Consider the following 16,033-nt stretch of genomic DNA (forward strand, 5'->3'; position numbering starts at 1 on the left):
TAATTTATTTCCTCTATTGATTTTAATTCTCTTAATTCCCTGATTCTACAATTTTATTTGTAACCTGATTCCTGAATCTGACTGTTACCAGATTCCATGAAACTCCAAACAGAAGTTAGGGCTTGGCAGACCAGTGAGAGACTTGGAGGAAGACTGTTCAGATCCCTTTCCACCTCCATGAATGAGGAAGGAAGAACAGAACATTCATGTTCCAGAAGCTGCCTCTTGCCTCCAGGTACAGATGTGAGGAGAACACTGCAGGGCTTCACTTAGCTACCCTTCCTGTAGTTTGTACTCTGAAAAAAGATTCTAAATCACAGAAAAGCTAGAGCAGGATCTTCACGACATCATCAGGTAGACCTACAGAAAACAGAGAGTTTTCCTGTGGAATAAAAATCTTCGCAGCAAAAATTTCAGACTTAATTAGCAATCCCATCATATCCTAATGGTACTATAGTTGCATAAAATAACAAAATGCACTTTACACTGTTATCTTACCTGCCTACTGTCCCTTTGAGAGGATGCCGAAGAGGAGGCACTTCTATGGGTGGGGGTGGATGTTCTATGAGCAGGGGATATGCCCTTCTCATCTGAACTCATAGCTGCAGTTTGAATCTAGTTGTATGCACTGAAGACCATCCCAATCGTGTCTCCAATTCACAGACAAAGAAGCAGATGATTTTTCAGCTTTAGTCCATTTCATGAATCAGGTTTGACTAGAAAAGCTGAGGCAAATACTGAGGGTGTCCAAAACACCTAAAAGCAAAATGAACAAACAATAAAACCTCATGTGAATGATTTAAAAATCCTTAAATTAAAAATCATTTTTTCTAGGCAACAGTACTAAAAGGTGAGAGGGAGAACTCTGACACATTACAAAATACTATTTCTTCTTCTAGATTTTAAGGTAGAGGATAAAAGCATTAGTATGTAACAAAAGTTTGTCAACATGGAAAACAGGAAGAAACCACACGTTAAAGTGATATTCTTCCCTTGTATTGTTGTTTTAAAGCAGATTACAATGCTATGTTCTGGACCCTCATGCCAAAGTATATCAGTTTCTTCCCTTGAAATTTAATTTGCCCTGCTCAGTGGATTATAATAAGAGCTCCATCCATGTTTGTCATCAGTTTAGTTCAGTCATGTCATGCATGTGATGGTTAAATCTGACAAAAAGCAGTCAGTGACAAACGGCAAAAGCGTTGATGTACTTTATGCATCGTATGATCCGGCATTTGGGAAGGATCAAGGAATACACATATGTACTGCTATCTGCACTTCAAGACCACAGCATACCTACATATGACTCGCAGCAACCAGCAGGCTCACAAGTATCTACAGACTGACAGGCATGTCCCGGGACTGGGGTAATGATGGAGTTGCTTCACTTATCCACAGCCAAGAACCATTTCATTTTTCATTTGGATTTATATAAGGAAAGTCTGCATTGTAACTAATAGAGCTAAAAACTTGTCCCCAAGAGAAGCATTGTTCAATTGGCAACACAGGTTGCTAGAAAAAAAATTTTTTTAAAGGTAAGCATGACAGTGTAAGATGAAAAGCTTACACAACAAACAATCTGTGTCCCAAAACACTGACAACTAAAGTGAACTTGTCCTCTTCTAAGAAGGTGGAAGGCTAAGTTCCAGGCCCAATCTTGATCATAATACCTTGAAGGAAGCATAGAACCCTTGGGTAAGTACTTTAGCACAAATTAGAAAAGAAAGCTGCTGGTGATGAAGAGAAATCAATCTTTAGGCCAAAGAAAAGTGAGACCTAAACTTTTCAGTCCAGAGGGAGAGACAGTCAATGAAAAAAATCAAAAAGGATGAAGATGCATGGAGTATTAGGAGGACACATGGCGAGGGCAACTCACTAGGTCTGGAGGTCAGAGGTATCCCTGTGCAAGTGGGCTTGAGCTGAGATCTGAAGGATACGAAAGAGTTAACCAGGTGTCTGGTTGTCCAGCTGGGTGTGATCAATGAATTGACGCTGGTCAATATGATCAGAGCACACAGAGACAGTGCCATGATGGTCAAAGAAAGGCACAGGGCAATTCCTGCAGGGCCTTGTAGTCCATGTTCAGCATTTTGATTTTTATCATGAGCATAGGAGGCCATACAGAGGTGAGGTATAACCAGATTTGTGTGTTTAAAAGATCACTTTGGCAGCCATGAGGAGAACCAAACTGGGGAAGTAAAGAAGATGAGGGAGGCCTGATGATCAGGAAACAAGAGATAGTGAACTAGAGAGGTGGCAGGAAACTCAGCACCTAGTCCTGTCAGTTGTGAGTAGATATGGAGGAGGAAAAGCGGTGTTGAGGATGGTTCCCAGGTTTCTGGTATTCCTAGCGAGGGCTGGCCAAAGGAAATCCACAACTGACAGCAGGTCATGAGTATGGTTTCAGACGTGTTAACTTTAAGGTACAAAGGAGGCATTCAAGTGGGGACAAACACATGGAAAGGTAGGTCTGGAGCTCTGAGGGATTTAGGCTGGAGACAAATGTTTAATAGACTATGTTAACAGTACAAATGTATCGAATGACTTATGTATAGATCATGTAAACTCTGCAAGTGCAAGCAAATTAAATTTTATACAGGCCTATAGTTATATTTTTTAAATCTGCAACATTATGTTAACGGAGTATGTGACCCTGAATATAATCAGGATTTTAATGGTTAATAGGTTATAGAAAATATTCAAAAGAACAATCCCAATAATTAAAAGGCAAATGACTATAAATCGGAAAAACCTGGGACTTTCTAGTGAATAGAAGTTGTGCAGCTCCTTTCACAAGATTTTGACATCACCTGTCACCACAGGGAAAATAAAAGCTACTTACTGCCAAATTCGAAGACTTTCTCTTGAAACAAAACTAGTGTTTGGGCTAATAGAAATGTAAAGAGCTGTGGAGCTCTTTCTTTGGCTTGAGATCAGGTTTTGTTTAGTACTGGCAAGAGACAGTAATAAGCTGACAATTGCTAGGTGGTCAGCTAATCCTTCTGTTTTATGAAGGTAGCCTAATAAGCGTAAGTAAAGTTTCTCAAGCCAAACTCTGGTGCCAGCAAACAGAAAGCAAGAACACTGCTCAAATTCTTGATGTGAAGTACTTTGCTTTCTGGTCCAAGATGCTTTACAAGTATATGCTGATACTTGAGCTAAAAGTACGGAAGCTAAAAGTTCTGTGATGTGCTCAAGTGCCCCAAGGGATGAGGCCGAGACAACCAAACTCATCAAACTCTCATCCATTTGGAAGTAAATTTAATCCAAGCTACATCAAGGGCCAACATTTCTTCTGATGTACTTTTTCTTTTCCCTAACAGCAACCAACTGCACTTTCCTCATTAACATCAATGTCAACACCTTGGTTTTAATTTAAAATGATATTTTCAGGGTAATCTGTCTTTGAAGAAAGGGCAGCATTTTGGTTGAATTATAATTATGAATATCTTGAATAATGTCAGGAATGTGGAAAAGGTGAGTGAGAGAATTTAATTCATTGCAAGAATTGTTTTTGAGGTTACTGTTTTTGTTTCTATTATTTTTAAAAATCTCTTTTAACAAGAAGAGTTTCAGGTACCTAATATAAGGTTGAATGAAATGACCTTTAAAGATCATTCCAATTTGATTATAAATCAAGTGTCTGATCACTGCTCTATTTCAAAATGCATTACAAAAGTAAGTCTAAACTGTGTTAGTAGGTTGCAACTATTTATTCATTATTCCTAGAATGTAAGAATTGCTGTGACATTTTAAAAAAGACTTATTTCATCTCTGTCAAAGCACATTTTCAGAAATCACTGAAACAAAATTCTAAACCTATTTTAGACCATAGATTTTTTTTTTTTCTTTTTTTGCAGTACGTGGGCCTCCCACCATTGTGGCCTCTCCCTTTGCTGAGTACAGGCTCCGGACGCGCAGGCTCAGCGGCCATGGCTCATGGGCCCAGCCGCTCCGCAGCATGTGGGATCTTCCCAGACCGGGACACGAACCCGCGTCCCCTGCATCAGCAGGCGGACTCTCAACCACTGCGCCACCAGGGAAGCCCTGGACCATACATTTTAATGTCAACACCAACATAATTCCTCTACTCAATGAGAAAAGTATTGTGGCTGAAAACAGCAATATGAGAGCCTAACATCTAATTTCGTTGTTTCATTCCTCCTTCACATCAGTGGGATCACTACAATTGTTTCTAAGTACTGTAACATTTGCATTTACACTGAGTGACATAAAATTCAGATTTATGACCTAGGGACCTAACTAAAGCAAAAAGTGGCAGGAAAGACTTCTACAACTTGTTGTTTACAGGCATCATACATTGTGTGTGTTCAGAAAAACATCTGAAACTGGGGTCTACTTAGCCTGGGCTAAGTTGTGATGTGGTAACACACAACTCCAGAATCTCAAGGGCTTAAAAGAAAGGTTTATTTCTTACCCATTTACATGTCCTTAGGAGGTCGGCTGCTGCCCTGCTCTATATCCTCTTCCTTCCAGGCCAAAGGAGAAACCCCCATGTGAAGGAGGAAAAGAGCCATGGCAGGACCACTCGACAGTTCTTAGAGCTTTTGCTTGTAGGCGGCACATGCCACTTACACTCACGTTTTATTGGCCAAAGCAAGTCACATGGGCAAATTGAAGTCCATGAGGCATGAAAGTATAATCCTCCCAGAAGAAGAGGTAGTGATTACTTGGGCACAATAATATGATGTGCTACATTTACCACAAGAAAAGATTAAAAGTACAGATGAAAATATTTAAATTGACTCTAGTTTCGTCACCTAGAAATAATCCTAGTTAACATTTTGGTTATACTTTAACCAAAGTAGAAGAAAAATGTCCATACTCTCTGCAATATGCTTTCTTCAATCAACAATACATTGGTAACAGCCTTCCTTGTGAACAAAAGAACTTTAGTATCATCATTCTTAATCACTATATATAAGGCCACCACACAGATGTAACACAATACATTTGACTATTCTTCTAGTGGGACATTTAGATTGTATTCAGTTTATTCTGAAACAATGAGATTTATTACAGAAGAGTTCATTATGATTATTCACTTTTGATTATTATAAAATGACCTGCTTTATTTTACTGTTTTGCTTTATTTGATATCATCTGCTTTCTTTCTGTTGTAATTAATGAAATTTGTCCATGCTTTTACATTTAAACTTTCTATTTCTATTCTTTTGTATTATGTGTTCCTCTAGTAATGATCATGTTGGGTTGTTTTAAAAAAATCTAATTTTAGTAAAGTTTTCCCCATTTCCATTTACTGTTTCACTAATAGTTGGCCTTACTCCTGTCATACCATTTTACACTTTCTATTTTTTGGTTCTTCTTCGTTTCCTTTAATGGGTGATGGCTTTTCCTATATAATCTGCCTTTCCTTGTAATACTGTTTTTTACATGGTTTTAATTGACTTTTATATTTCCCATTAATTTGGAAGACACAATTCCCCCTTTAAAGTTCTATTAATGTTCTCCTTTAAGTCTCTCTAAATCATGCTGGAACCTGGAGTCTGTAAGTGACAAAGTCAAGAGTAAAATGGTATCTTTCCAGTCTTCACTTGCAATATAAGCCTCCCTTCCCCCGGCCCCCCCAAAAAATCAAAAATTTCTCCTCAGCCTTCATCTCAACTTGGTGATTTAATCTGGAGTTTTGCAGAATCACGCTTAGGATTCTAGAGCAATAGCGAGGAGCTGATATGACTTTTTCTGTTTGGGGCCAACTGAGACCTCTAAGTACGAGGACAGACTAAGAAAAGCAAAGCCTTTTTTTGCCCTTTTCAAGCAGTCGCCTTCTCCTCAAGTGCAGCTGAGGTTTGTCATAATCAGGACCTGGCTAGACTCTCCTCAATTTGAGATATCATAGAATTGGGGTCTAGTCCTCCACAGTTTTGAAATTAGATTCTGTTTTACGTCAGTGTTCGGGTTAGAGATAGTTTGCCTTTTCCAGTATTTGCATCACTTATTTACAGAGAATTAGGAGGAGCCACATTAGATAATCCTAGACACCAGTCACCTGGAGCAGGACATTCCCATCAACTGACCTTATCAACGCAAATGTCTTTGTACTGCTAGGTGGAATAAACTGGTTTTCTATCAAGATCATCACCAGAACAACAAATGCCTACTGTCATTATATATTATAGTCATTACAATGTCATTATATAATAAAGTTTTTTTTCCTTAAATAGAAAGGGTAGGAAATCCTTTTTATTTCTAAAGTCATTAAGCCACAGATGAGAAAAAGAAAATTAAGGACTGATTTCAAGAAGGTAAGCTGGAGACTGCCAGGAAAGATGGCAGGGTAAGATCTGATAAGGATATTCCTAGAAAATGACTAAACAGCAGTGACTAAAAGGATTAAAAAAAAAAAAAAAAAGACCATTAGTACTTACTCTAGGGAACAGTGGCCACCACATGCCATAAAGTCTAAGGAATCACTTCATTCACGACCAAACCAAGATGTATGAAACCAACATATGACTCCCCTTCTCAAGACAGTGAAGTGGTATAGGAAGAAAGTCTGGGAAGCTCCACCAGTTTCCTCAAAACTGGAAAGACAGGTGGCAAGAGGCACAGGGAAAAGGGTGGCCACAGATTAATAGCTTTCAGAGGCCATGGAGGCACACCTCTCCTGGCATGGCAAGTCCACAGGTACCTTGATTGCCCTTTGCTGCTTTCCTCAATCTTGCCTTTGGACAAGCATCATGGACATGTCCCAATGCACCCTCAAAATACAGCCTCCAATCCCCAAGCTGGCCTCTGGTGGAGTCATTTGCAAAACTAAGGAGGAAAATGTATACAGGCACAAGTTCTCTGATTGTGACCAACCAAGACTCTAATCCCTCCCCACAACTCCTAAGGCTCTTTACACTAAGTAAATGACTAAAGACAAACCTGTGTTCTATATCACCCAGCCCTTCACGGTGAATTTTAAGAGGATTTGAATGCTAACCAAGTAAACATGAAGGGAGCCAAGGATACTTGGCACAAATAACCTTTTGACAAAGAGCAGCTTTTATACAAAGTATAAAAAAAAAAGTATGTGTATAAAGCACTATGAAAAGTTATCCCCCGGATAGAGAAAATTATTTTGTGCAAGAGATAGATAGAGGGTTTATTTGGAATGTTAATTCTAGCAAAAAAAGAGAGGTAGCTTTAGAGCACAACTGCTTTACACTTTCACAACATCTTTTTAGAAAAATGGAGTCTCTGAATAAGAGATAAGACAGGCTCAGATGCAATGGGAACTGGCAAAGGTAGGAAATTAAGGAAACACATAATGACACCATAATTTATATGCAGTAATTAAAATATTAATGAAGGACAGAAAGATTCTGCAGAAAAAAAAGCCAGTCAATAAATAAATGAGAGGAAATTCCCTGGTGGTCCAGTGGTTAGGACTCAGCGCTTCCACTGTGGGGGCCTGGGTTCGATCCCTGATCAGGGAACTAAGATCCCACGTGCCTTGCAGTGTGGCCAAAAAAAACAAATTACAAAAAATACATTAGAAAGATAAAGCTGAGGAAATCAGCTTGCAAACAGAAAGAAGGGTAGGGAAAAGTTAACGGATAATGCAGCCTGGATCTACAGATACTAATGACCCTGAAAACAATAAGCAAAAAGAAAAGAAATAACATTAAAAAATATTCCTGAACATAAGGAAGACTTCAACTTGGAAAATGAAATCTTTATCAATAAAAATAAATATCTTTATCTGGCAAATTTAAAAAAGGCTTCATCAGGTAAAATTAGTAAAAAGCAAATCAAAATAAGATAGATCCTACTGAAATTGCTGAATTTAGATCACATTCTCTGAAGCAATTCAATAAATTAAATATTAATGAAAAAAAAGAAGCGAGTAGGGGTTAATTCTAGAAAATTTTTGAAAAATACACTTTCCTAAATATGTCTTGGGTTGAAGAAAAATAAAACTGATATCGTAGAATATTTGAAAATAGACAAAAGTAGAAGCCAAAAGCACTCGATCCTGTCCCTCTCCCTCTCTCCCCTCTCTTTCTCTCTGAGCGGTAGAGTGGATTCTCCAATTAACTCAAGGGTGAAAAACTAAAGATAAAGGCAATTGAAGAACATTCAAAATATTGTAATGAAAATATTACACATTTAGAAATGTAGAACATAGCTAAAGCTATAATAAAAGGAAAATTCATGGTCTTAATCATTTCTATTACTAAATATGAAAGAATAAAAACAAATGCATTAACATTTATAAACTTATAAAATTAGTAAAGATAAATATAGGGAAAGTAACTATAATTACTCTTGGATTTACAAACTTAACTGTTTTACTTTATGTATTTACTTATATTTTCATTTTTAAATATGTAAGAAAACAGGAATCATAAATATAGAAATAAGGTTACAAAAAGTATATAGCCGGGCTTCCCTGGTGGCGCAGTGGTTGAGAGTCCGCCTGCCGATGCAGGGGACACAAGTTCGTGCCCCGATCTGGGAAGATACCACATGCCGCAGAGCGGCTGGGCCCATGAGCCATGGCCGCTGAGCCTGGGCATCCGGAGCCGGTGCTCCGCAACGGGAGAGGCCACAACAATGAGAGGCCCGTGTACCGCAAAAAAAAAAAAAAAAAAAAAGTATATAGCCAAGGAAGAGAAGATACTAAATTACGAGATAATTGTTGCAATCCATAATAAACAACTAAAGCTAATAAGAAGTCAGAATATTCTACAATCATCCTGACTTAAAAAGTACGCCATCCATTTAATATCCATTCCCAAATATTTATGAACTCCTAACAAATATTGGAACACCTGTCTTTACATGTTTGTGCTATTCTGTACATACACACACACACACACACACACACACACACCCCCATCAATCCAGCATCAAGCTTAATGGTGAAAGATTATTACCATTTCTATTGATGTCAGCAACAAAATAATAACACTGGTTATCGTCCTATTGACACTATGTTCACAGAGTGCTAACTAATGAACAATAACATTGTCCAACTGAAATGCACGTGAGACTCAAATGAAAATCAAACAGGAAAAAAAAAAGATTTCATTACAGTACCTGGTTACAGTATATATGTATATGTATGTACGTGTATATATATATATCTTCATTTTTAAGATAAAGAAGCCAATCTGTAAAGGCTACATACTACATAATTCCAGCTATATGACATTTTGGAAAAGGCAAAACTATGGAGACAGAAAAAAGATTGGCTAGACTGGGTGCACTAGGTGGAGCATGGAGGATTTTTAGGGCAGTGACACTATTCCGTATGACGCTATAATGGTGAACATAAGTCACACGTTTGTCAAAACGCATAGAATGTACAACACCAAGAGTGACTTCTAAAGTAAACTATGGACTTGTCAGTGTGGATCCATCAGTTATACTACTCTGGTGTGGGATGTTGATAATGGGGGAGGCTATGTGTGTGTGGTGGGAGGAGGGGGGATGGGGGAACTCTCTGTGCTTTCTCCACAATTTTGCTGTGAACCTAACTGCTCTTAAAAGAGTGGGGCTTCCCTGGTGGCGCAGTGGTTGAGAGTCCGCCTGCCGATGCAGGGGACACGAGTTCGTGCCCCGATCTGGGAAGATCCCACATGCCGCGGAGCGGCTGGGCCCATGAGCCATGGCCGCTGAGCCTGTGCATCCAGAGCCTGTGCTCCGCAACGGGAGAGGCCACAACAGTGAGAGGCCCGCGCACCGCCAAAAAAAAAAAAAAAAAAGTAAAGAGTGGTTTTAAATTTTAAAATATATTTTATAAATTTCAAATAAAAAAATAAAATTTTTAACTTAAAAAACCCTAAATATGTTTATATCAGTAAGAAGATTATTTAACAAAAGGATTATTTAACAACTTCGAAAAATAAAAATAAAAACATTGAATCTCTTACATCATACTTCAGATCACAATATATTCCAAATGGCTTAAATTTTAAATGTAAAATGAAAACCATAAAAAGCAGTAGAAAATATTTTAGGTAAATATTTAATTAACTTGGGATGCAGAATAATGTACTAATCATGGCAACAAAATCAGTATCCATGAAGAAAAAAAACTAGGAAAAAAATCTATGACAAAGTGTTAATATTTTTAATATATGAAGAGTTATTGCAAATCAATGAGATAAATTAAAACATTATCAGAAAAATGGATAGAGAACATGCATTGGCAATTCACAAAGGAAGAAACATAATGAACAATATATTGGTGATGGTAGTTTAGGTTGGTTTAACCTTTCTGGAAGAGTTTAATTTGATTAGGCAATTCTACTTCTAAGAATGTGTCCTAAGGAAATAATCAGGTGTGTAAAGATGTATGTATCTTTGTGATAAAATAAAAACAATCCAATAGGGGGAATTCCCTGGTGGCCTAGTGGTTAGGATTCCAGGCTTTCACTCCCGTGGCCCAGGGTTCAATCCCTGGTCAGGCAACTGAGATCCCACAAGCCCTCAGTGCAGCCAGGAGACAAAAAAAACACAAAACAAAACACAAAAACAATTCAAGGTCCCTAAAATTGGTGAAATAAATTATGGTACAAATATCAACAATTTAGGTGATGAAACCTGAGATGATTTTTCCCCCCAAATTCTAAATATTCATTCTTTTTTTTATACTGGGTATATATTAATTAAAGGAGACATAATAAAGCAATTTCCATTTTGAAAATATTTTTTTTCTTTTGAGATAAAGCATATGATTCAACTTTTAAATCTGCTTTTAAAGGCATATAAACTTTATGGATAAATATGAATAAAACATGCTAAAATATTCTATTTTATGTCTATTTAAAGCAGAGAATCAAAGAAGAGGATTGTGAGAGGAGAAAGAAAGGTAGACACACACATTCTCTATTACACGCACACACCTAACGGAACACAAAGTCACTGGACCAACACGAGAAATCTGAAACACTATCCACGTTCTCATACATACATTTTTTAAATGAGAGCATAAGGAAGAAAGATATGGGTTTTCTAAACCATCAAGTAACGTCCAAGTCTTGTGGCCTTTAAAATTACATTAAAAAGGCAATGCAATTAAAGTATTTCTACAATTCAAATGATATGTGGGGAAATCACTTTTTTTTTACATTATTGATTATATTATTATTATTTTTAACATCTTTATTGGAGTATAATTGCTTTACAATGCTGTGTTAGTTTCTGCTGTATAACAAAGTGAATCAGCTATATGTATACATGTTTCCCCATATCCCCTCCCTCTTGCTTCTCCCTCCCACCCTCCGTATCCTGCCCCTCTAGGTGGTCACAAAGCACTGAGCTGATCTCCCTGTGCTATGTGGCTGCTTCCCACTAGGGGAAATCACTTCTTACTGGACAAACTACATAAAATGACTCCAAAGGCATGATCTGACTCCAGAGGGAGAAATAGTTCCTCAGTATACTTTAAACATTTATATTTCCGGTCTAAGTAAAAGTCTTGTATACCAAAGGTATACAAAAAGCCTCTAGCTTTTTGAACCAGTCTAAATTTTCTTCAGTGATTTAAGGATTATTGTTCCACTTATTTGTTACTATTCATATGGAAGTTTCCCTGAAAGTCAGCTTAAATTAGCCATTTTCTAATATAACACTAATCTCTGTTAAATTATAATGTAATAATGTATTTATCTGAGAAATGTAATTTGAGTTGATGTATTCTCTAATTGGGACATATGCCCCTAGATTTAATAATTATATATTCTTCCAAATCTAGCTTTAATTTTGTACTTGGTATGAAATTTATATTCTAAGAACATGGAAAGCTCTTTTTTCCTATTTTAGGTTTTGTTGGTTTGGGGCATTATGCATTGACTTATTCTCAGAACTTCCAAAAATTGCTAATCATAAAGAGATTAGGGAATACCTCCTTCTCCTGAAGAACTAAACTACCTCTTATATCTTTCCCCAAGCAATCCTTTTCGTTGGACATCTGCTAATTTTATAATTAATAAAACATTAAATAATAAAACATTAACAGCCTTTCAAAAAATTATCAATGAGTAAACAACAGCACATCAAAAATATTATTTGAGGTTGGAGCCCTGTAAAAAGATCACCTACCTCCTTCCTAGCTTTCTCTATCATAATGTCGGGGGAAAAGATACCAATAAAAATAGCAGGCCCTTACCACGTGATAGGCCTGGATACCAAGCACTTTCCATGCATTCTCAGGAACTCTCTTGTTATTCATAGTGCACAGATGAGGAAAGTAGGGCTTAGGAAGTTTATTAAACAGAGTCCTCATGCTGGTTTACAAATCTATGTGAGATCAAAGCCCATGCAACAAATTCTTTCATCGCTGTTTACGCTTAACTTACTAATAAATCAAAATGAATAACCTAAGCAACAAATCAAGTTTTTTTTTTGGTACACGGGTCTCTCACTGTTGTGGCCTCTCCTGTTGCAGAGCACAGGCTCCGGACGTGCAGGCTCAGCGGCCACGGCTCATGGGCCTAGCTGTTCTGCGGCATGTGGGATCTTCCTGGACCGGGGCACGAACTCGTGTCCCCTGCATCGGCAGGCGGACTCTCAACCACTGCGCCACCAGGGAAGTCCTCAAGTTTTTTACGGTATTATTGATGGCATACAATACGCATTTATAGAGGTTCTTAGCTTGGGTTCATGACAGGTTTAGCGTATTCTTTAAACCCCAGAAACAATATGAAAAGTGTTGGCTATACATACATTTTATATTCCTAGGGAGATATTCAATAGCTTTCAGTAGATTATCAAATGGCTAAAACGTACATCCTTGGGAGTTCATATTTCTAAAAGGATTGATACTAGCACAGGTTTAAAAAAAAAACCCATGGGCACAAAAGCTGTACAACATATTTAATATAATGAGATCGCAGGACATTTGATTTTGATGGTAGCACATGCCATGGACATTCCTGACAAGGCCATTTCGATACCATCATTTGACAATTTTACCAGTGCTAATTTTCTAAGAATTGTCAGCCACTCTTTCCTTCATCATTTGGTTTCTGGCCCTTGCTAACCTGTTTTGAAAGGACGCTTGGTAATGTCATAATTTATATTTTAACAGAAAAAACAGCATTAGGAAATAAGGTTCCCATGACTGCTAATAGGTACTGATTGCCAGCAGAGTGAGGACTTTTTGGCAATAACAGGAAACATCAAAGATTTTTGCCTCTGCTTTGTGACCTTGAATAATGATTCATAAATCCATGCTGAGTGTGTGTAAACTCTTACTGAGGCACCAAGTGAGGTAACAACAATGTCTCATTCTCCAGCGGAATTTCCTGTCAAAACAACCGTTTCTGTACTGAGTTGAGGTATGCTGAACAGTTGGCTAAGGCAGATGAAAGGGCTTAGGTTAAAAATGTTCATGAATTAATGCTGGTGCATTGCTACTGGGAATGAAACACGGTGTAACTGCTTTTGAAAATGGTATGGTGGTTCCCCAGAAAATTAAAAATAGAAATTCAGCAATTCCAATTCTGGGTGTATACCAAAAGAATTGAAAGCAGTAACTTGAACAGATATATGTATACACATATTCGTAGCATAATTATTCATAATAGCTAGAAGGTAAAAGCAATTCAAGTATCCATCAATAAATGGATAAACAAAATATGGTATATTCATACAGGCATAACTCAGAGATATTGCAGGTTCAGTTCTAGACCACCGCAATAAAGCAAATATTGCGATATAGCAAGTCACATGAATTTTTGGTTTCCCAGTGCACATAAAAGTTATGTTTACATTATACTGTAGTCTATTAAGTGTGCAATAGCACTATGCCTAAAAAAAAGTGCAGGGGCTTCCCTGGTGGCGCAGTGGTTGAGAGTCCACCTGCCGATGCAGGGGACACAGGCTCGTGCCCCGGTCCGGGAAGATCCCACATGCCACGGCACGGCTGGGCCCGTGAGCCATGGCCGCTAAGCCTGCGCGTCCAGAGCCTGTGCTCCGCAACAGGAGAGGCCAAAACAGTGAGAGGCCCACGTACCGCAAAAAAAAAAAAAAAAAAAAAGTGCATACCTTAATTTAAAAACAAAAAACAATTAGAATAGTAACATTAAAGATCATTGATCACAGATCACCATAACAAATCTAATAATAATGAAAAAGTTTGAAATCTTGTGGGAATTACCAAATGTGACACAGAGACATGAAGTGAGCAAATGCTGTTGGAAAAACGGCACCAACAGCCTTGCTCCATGCAGGACTGCCACAAACCTTCCATTTGTAAAAAACGCAGTATCTGTGAAGCACAATAAAAAGCCAAGTGCAATAAAATGAGGCGTGCCTGTAGAATAAAATATTATTCAGCCTTCAAAAGGATGGAAATTCTGACACATGCTACAACATGGATGAAACCTGAAGCATTATGCTAGGTGATATAAACCAGACACAAAAGGACAAACATTGTATGATTCTACTTGGTAGAGTACTATATGAAGTCGTTAGGGTAGTCAAGTTTATAGAGAGACAGAAAGTAGAAGAGTGGTCGCCAGGGTCTATGAGAAGGGGGAAATGGAGTTAGTATTTAATAGGTACAGAGTTTCAGTTTGGAAGATGAAAAAGTTCTCGAGATAGGAAAAGGTTGTCTAAATCCCTTTGGGCTACTATAGCAAAATACTGGGTGGCTTAAGAACAAAAGCATTTATTTCTCACAGATCTGAAGGCTGGGAAGTCCAGGATCATGGCACTGGAAGATTTGCTGTCTGGTAAGGACCCACTTCCTAGTTCATGGATGGCTGTCTTCTCACTGTGTCCTCAGATGGCAGAAGGAGGAAAGGGATCTCTGTGGGGTCTCTTTTATAAGGGCACTAATTCCCTTCATGACTTAATCATTCTCAAAGGCCCCACCTCCTAATACCATCACCTTAGGGGTTAGGATTTCAACATGAATTTTAGGGAGGACACAAACATCCAGACTATAGCGGTGGTGACGGCTACAGAACAATGCGAATGCATTTAATGCCACTGAAATGCACACTTAAAAAGGGTTAAAATGGTAAATATTATGTATATTTTACAATAAAAAGTCTTCTTGTGTCATCAATTATAATGTTTTTCATAATATGCAGGCATTAATTATATTATTCTGTGCTCAGGTTTCATCTTCTTTATAAATTTTTTCCTAACCTATTAGAGAAAATTGCCGTTTCAACCTGTATTACGTCTATACTTATGCATACATATTGAACATACACTGCACTGACTTTATCTGTAGTGATCTTGTATGATCTTTGAGGGTGGGGACTATGTCACATTCAACATTACAGTCTAATGTCATGGGCCACAAAAACCACTCAGATTGTTTACTGGGCTTATCATTTTACAGTTAAGACTTAAGGCCTCCATTCTATACATTAAGTACAGTTGACTGTGTACACAGTCTGCCTGTAGATAACCATCATCATGTCAGTTATTTGATTTTATTATATTTGCACAAAGATAATCCAATATAACCCAAGTGTTGTGCAGATTGGAGTTCCCTATCTGTTCAGTAGTCAGCTAGAGAGAAAGACTGTACAAAGTTCAACATTCCCAAGAGAAAACCTCCTGGTTGTCCTAAAAAAGGACCCATCAGGCTGCTAATGGTGCTCTAGAGGCCTGGAGCATTATTATTAGGTCCTATTCTCCCAGGTGCTGAGTTGTACATTAGGAATAGGAATAGAGCCAGCAGTGTAATTCTTTCAAAACACTGCTGATAGACTTAATTCATATTTATAAGACATTCCATCCAAAAACAACAGAATACACTTTCTTCTCAAGTGCTCATAGAACATTCTCCAGGATAGATCATATCTTGGGTCACAAATCAAGCCTTGGTAAATTTAAGAAAACTGAAATCGTATCAAGTATCTTTTCTGACCACAACACTATGAGACTAGATATGAATTACACAAAAAACACTGTAAAAAATACAAACGCATGGAGGCTAAACAATACGCCACTAAATAATCAATAGATCACTGAAGAAATCCAAAAGGAAATAAAAAAATACCTAGAAAGAAATTACAATGAAAACAAGATG

At 37.7% G+C, this 16,033-nt stretch overlaps 1 protein-coding gene across 9 annotated transcripts in view; it reads right to left on the minus strand.

The window, feature by feature from the left end:
- Window positions 1-16,033, minus strand: part of OSBPL6 (oxysterol binding protein like 6) — a 208,023-nt gene that overhangs the window by 91,891 nt on the left and 100,099 nt on the right. For all 9 annotated transcript variants that reach the window (XM_070045948.1, XM_060302209.2, XM_060302208.2 and 6 more), the window contains one exon: window positions 499-756. In XM_070045948.1, the coding sequence (XP_069902049.1) occupies window positions 499-600 (102 nt within the window). In that variant the 5' untranslated portion in view covers window positions 601-756. The remainder of the gene's footprint in view (window positions 1-498; window positions 757-16,033) is intronic.

This window comes from Globicephala melas, chromosome 7 (assembly GCF_963455315.2).
Source record: "Globicephala melas chromosome 7, mGloMel1.2, whole genome shotgun sequence".
Taxonomy (NCBI): Eukaryota; Metazoa; Chordata; class Mammalia; order Artiodactyla; family Delphinidae; genus Globicephala; species Globicephala melas.